Here is a 5,000-nt window from a genome sequence, read left to right on the forward strand (position 1 = left end):
GAATGTTGACAAAGAATACCACAATTCTGACGACGGAAGCTAAAGGTTGGGTCATTCAGACACCCACTGGACATCCGAGGGGTCTGTGTAGAGGAGAAGAGAGGACTGGCCGTACTGAGTGAGTTAAAGTACATGTGACAGAGGAAGGGGTGCGGGTGGGTTAATGTGCCTTTTTTCAGTCGTTCGTCTGTAAGGTTTGGACAGTACACAAAAGACAGACAGACAGACAGACAGACAGACAGACAGACAGAGACAGAGACAGAGAGAGAAAACTCAGATTTCACAAAAGACAGACAGACAGACAGAGAACTCAGATTTCATAACTGTTTTAATGTAAGGCCACCGACCTGTATACATACATACATACATATATATATATATATATATATATATATATATATATATATATATGCACGTGTTGTACACACACACACACACACACACACACACACACACACACACACACACACACAGACAGACAGACAGAGAGGGGTTCATTGTCAAAGACTGGCAGATGAAACAAGTAAGGGTGATTTATAAACATATCTTTCATCTAAGACTGAGCACTTTCTGCTCTCTGTTTTAACGCATAAAAAAAAAATAAACACTGCTACATCTCTTGACACAATGCTGTTGGCATTTTGAAGTAAGTGGAGTAATAATATGGGAATCCGAGAGAGAGAGACAGAGACAGAGACTGAGACAGACCGACAGACAGACAGACACACAGACACACACACACACACACACACACACACACACACACACACACACACACACACACACAGAACCACTGTAACGCACCCGCATCAACATAATCCTTCAACAGCCAACCCAAGCAGTTTCAAACTCACATGCTATCCTCATCTCTCGCCAAACATACAGGAAGAAAGACAGACAGAAATAAAACAAAATAGAATAAAATAAAATAAAAAGGAAAACAGCAGAAAGAATGAAGCATGGAAAAAAACCAAAAAAACAAACATGATCAAACACAACGAAACGTGAACCGAATGAGAGAAAGAAACCCAAATGAACGGAGACAGAAACGCCGGCAGTAAAGAAGACAAAGAAAGAAAGAAAGAAAGAATGGATGGAAATATCAATAGGAAAGAACGAAAAGAAAGAAATACTTTTTGTAAAGAGAAACGTGCATGTCTAGCCGTGTTAATCTAACATGGATAAACATTAAACAAAGAAGACGACCACAGAAGAAGAAGGAGAAGGAGAAGAAGAAGAAGAAGAAGAAGAAAGAAGAAGAAGAAGAAGTGGATCTTCGTTGACGATCGACCACGCACGAAGTGTCTACGTCCACACACACACACACACACACACACACACCATCCCCAGCACTCACTGTCCGTCTGACCTCAGGTGCAGCCAGCGACCATCGCTAACTGTCGCTCCAACCCTGAGGGAAATTTGTATACCACCACTCAGAAGGGAAAAGAAAAGAGAGAAAGAGAGGAAGACCAAAAAAAAAAAAAAAAAAAAAAAGAAGAAAAAAAAAAAAAAAAAACCCAACAACAACAACAAAAAAATCACGGTGATCCAAAATAGCACGGTTTCTCACCAGTATATCTCCCACACTCACACCACACAAGGTCCAGGCTCACTCCAACACAACCAAAGAATAGCAACCGATGTCGCAGAAACACAAGGGAAAAAAAAAAAAAGAGAGAAGAAAAATTATCCACTGCGTTCCGAAAGAGATAGACACTTATCTCTTTCTTTCTTTTTTTCTTTTTTTTTTTTTTTTTTTCTCACGAGTCTGTCTTTCTTTCTTTCTTCTTTTTCTTCTTCTTCTTCTTCTTCTTCTCCTTCTTCTTCTCCTTCTTCACTGAGCGAAGTCAGTAGTGAAAGTCCATGTTCAGAACACGACTCAGTCGCAGTAATCAACAACCACACAATGCAGTTGTCGCGAAATAATAACAAGAGGCAAGGAAAACAACAACAACAACAACAACAACAACAACAAAACACTTACAGAACGGTACGTTCTCACAGACTGCAGGAAGACGATGACATCGACGAAATAATAGTCCATGGAAGGAAGCAAAATTCAGTTCGTATCATGAATGCTCCGTCGAATGTTGAAAAAAAAAGAAAAAAAAAAAAAAGAAAGAAAAAATTGGAAGAGTTCAAATACTAGAGTTCATCAACAGTGCCGATCGTTGATGTTGCTTCGATCACATATTTGTAAAAAAAGAACAACTGAATAAATTAAAAAAAAAAGAATAAATTAGTTTTTAAGTCAGAGGAAACAAAATAAGAACCAAACCTTCGGAAGATCTGTATCCTCAAGTCGAAAAAAAAAAAAAAAAGCCAATAGTTTTTTTTTCCCTCGAAGACGTGGTTACTTAACAATCCTTTTCAACTTTGGAAAACCTCTTCTTCTTCTTCTTCGTTTTTAAGTCATTTTTTTCTCTCTCTCACATACTTGTACAAACAAGTCTCAACAAGTTCCGTGTTTATACCAAACAACATCACAAAACAACGCGGGTTCCGCCGTTCCGTTGGTTAAAGAGAGAGAGAGAGAGAGAGAAAAAAAAAGAAGAAGTATATCCGTGGAAGAAAAAACGAAGACGAAAAAACAGAAAGACAGAGATAATGATTGACAGAGAAAAGACCCGGGCCTTCAAAATCAAACAGCAGCAGAGTTGGTAGTTGTAGTAGTAGTAGTAGTAGTACTTCTTACTAACAGTTACAGTGGCGGCAGTAGTAGTTGTAGTAGTAGTAGTAGTAGTAGCAAGCAGTTGGCCCAACAGTGTCCCAGCGAGGTCTGAGGGGAAGAAAGGCGAAACAAGTGGGGTACTTTTTTCCCAGGCGTGCACTGCAAGCAGCGGCGAGCGAGGCAACAACACAACGTGTCCGACCGTCACAGCAACCTCTTCTGCGACTGCGACAGCGTGTGTTGAGAGAGTGAGTGAGAGAGAGAGAGGGAGAGAGAAGGAGGGAGGGGCGTGGGGGGGGGCGTAGAGAGAGAGAGAGAGAGAGAGAGTGGGAGAGAACAAGAGCTTGTCAGCCGCGCCGCACACGCACGTGTGTGTGTGTGTGTGTGGTGGGATCTGGCGCTGTTGTGCCACTTCGATGGCGTGGTGGGGAGCTAGCCTAGCCTGCTGCTAAAAGCTTTGGCCACAACTTGAAGGGAAGAGGAGAGGACATTCAGGAAGAGACCAACCACCCTTTTTACCTGCCACACACACCCGATTTTCTCCGTTGTTCAGTTCCATGCGCTTCCCATTATCATACGTGTCCATACATCCTACTGTGTTTTTGGTTTGGCTGGTTGGTTGGTGGTCGTCGTCGCTTTAGACTTGGTTGGTTTGGTAGGGTGTTAGGGTTTTGCGGGTGAGGTTGTTTTGTTGTTGTTGTTGTTGTTGGATTGGTGGATGGGTGGGTGGGTAGGTTAGTTGCAGGGGAAGGGGAGGGGGGTGAGAGTAACCCTCCACCCACCCCATTCCCCCCTCTTCGTTTCTTTTCCTCTCTGTCTCTCTCTGTCCCTCTGCCCCCCTCCCTCCCTCCCCCCAAGCCTCCTCCTTATCTCTCTCTCTCTCAGTGTTTCTCCATGTCGTGTGTGTGTGTGTGTGTTCGTGTCAGTGTGTCAGCGCGCGCGTGCGTGCGTGTATGTGGGCGCTTGCTCAAGCACGCATGGCCGATTAAACACGTTCAAACACGCGCGCACGGCACACACATACTTTCTCGTTCGACACGCACACTGATTCCAAATCCCGCTCACATACGCACTGACACATCGGGGATAAACTTGGCGGGAGCATGTCATAGTTTCTTCCTTTTCTTCAATCATTCTTCAATCACCGATGAAAGGAACAATCGCAGCGACAATAATTTTTATTGTTTCTGCCCTCTCGATCCTCTCCCCCCCCCCTCCCCTCTCCCTCTCTCTCTCTCTTTCTCTCCATACCCCCTCTCTCTCTTTCTCTCCATACCCCCTCTCTCTCTTTCTCTCCATACCCCCTCTCTCTCTTTCTCTCCATACCCCCTCTCTCTCTTTCTCTCCATGCCCCCTCTCTCTCTTTCTCTCCATACCCCCTCTCTCTCTTTCTCTCCATACCCCTCTCTCTCTCTTTCTCTCCATACCCCCTCTCTCTCTTTCTCTCCGTACCCTCTCTCTCTTTCTCTCCATACCCCCTCTCTTTCTTTCTCTCCATACCCCCTCTCTCTCTTTCTCTCCATACCCCATCTCTCTCTCTTTCTCTCCATACCCCCTCTCTTTCTTTCTCTCTCGCTCACCCGGTTACTGAGTGTCAGTACCATAGTTATCAATCATTTCTTCGGCGTCTTCGTCTGTTTTTTTCTCATGCACGCTGATGATCGTGCAAACTTACCGTGATTTATCAGCGGATCAGAGAAATCAAGTTACACACAGGACTATCACAACCAAAAACAGGCAGAAAATGGGAAAGGAAGACAAGACAGAGAGCGAACTATCATTATTACTTAGTTTATTTATTTACTCATTTATTCATTTATCTATTCGTTTATATATCTATTTATTTATTTATTCATTTATTTATTTATTCAATTATTTATCTGTTTATTTATTTATAATCAGGAGGAAGGTGGCAGAATGGTTAAGACGCTCAGCTGCCAATACAGAGAGTCCGTGAGGGTGTGGGTTCGAATCCCGCTCTCGCCCTTTCTCCTAAGTTTGACTGGAAAATCAAACTGAGCGTCTAGTCTTTCGGATGAGACGATAAACCGAGGTCCCGTGTGCAGCACGCACTTGGCGCACTGAAAAAGAACCCATGGCAACGAGAGTGTTGTCCTCTGGCGAAATTACGTAAAATGAAATCCCCTTTCATAGGTACACAAATATGTAAGCATGCACTCAAGGCCTGACTAAGCGCGTTGGGTTATGCTGCTGGTCAGGCATCTGCTCAACAGATGTGGTGTAGCGTGTATGGATTTGTCCGAACGCAGTGACGCCTCCTTGAGAAAGTGAAAGTGAAAGTGAAAGTGATCGAGATATGACTGGC

The 5,000-nt window shown here is 43.7% G+C and overlaps 1 protein-coding gene across 1 annotated transcript in view; it reads left to right on the plus strand.

Moving 5' to 3' along the window:
- The window catches only part of LOC143299116 (uncharacterized), a gene marked incomplete at its 5' end in the record, with an annotated part of 6,601 nt that extends 3,934 nt beyond the window's left edge, over window positions 1–2,667 (plus strand). Inside the window, 4 exons of the mRNA XM_076612247.1 lie at window positions 1,224–1,268; window positions 1,456–1,546; window positions 1,944–1,993; window positions 2,653–2,667. Coding sequence (XP_076468362.1) covers window positions 1,224–1,268; window positions 1,456–1,546; window positions 1,944–1,993; window positions 2,653–2,667 — 201 coding nt within the window. The remainder of the gene's footprint in view (window positions 1–1,223; window positions 1,269–1,455; window positions 1,547–1,943; window positions 1,994–2,652) is intronic.
- Between the last annotated feature and the right edge of the window lie 2,333 nt (window positions 2,668–5,000).

This window comes from Babylonia areolata, chromosome 24, assembly GCF_041734735.1.
Source record: "Babylonia areolata isolate BAREFJ2019XMU chromosome 24, ASM4173473v1, whole genome shotgun sequence".
NCBI lineage: Eukaryota > Metazoa > Mollusca > Gastropoda > Neogastropoda > Buccinidae > Babylonia > Babylonia areolata.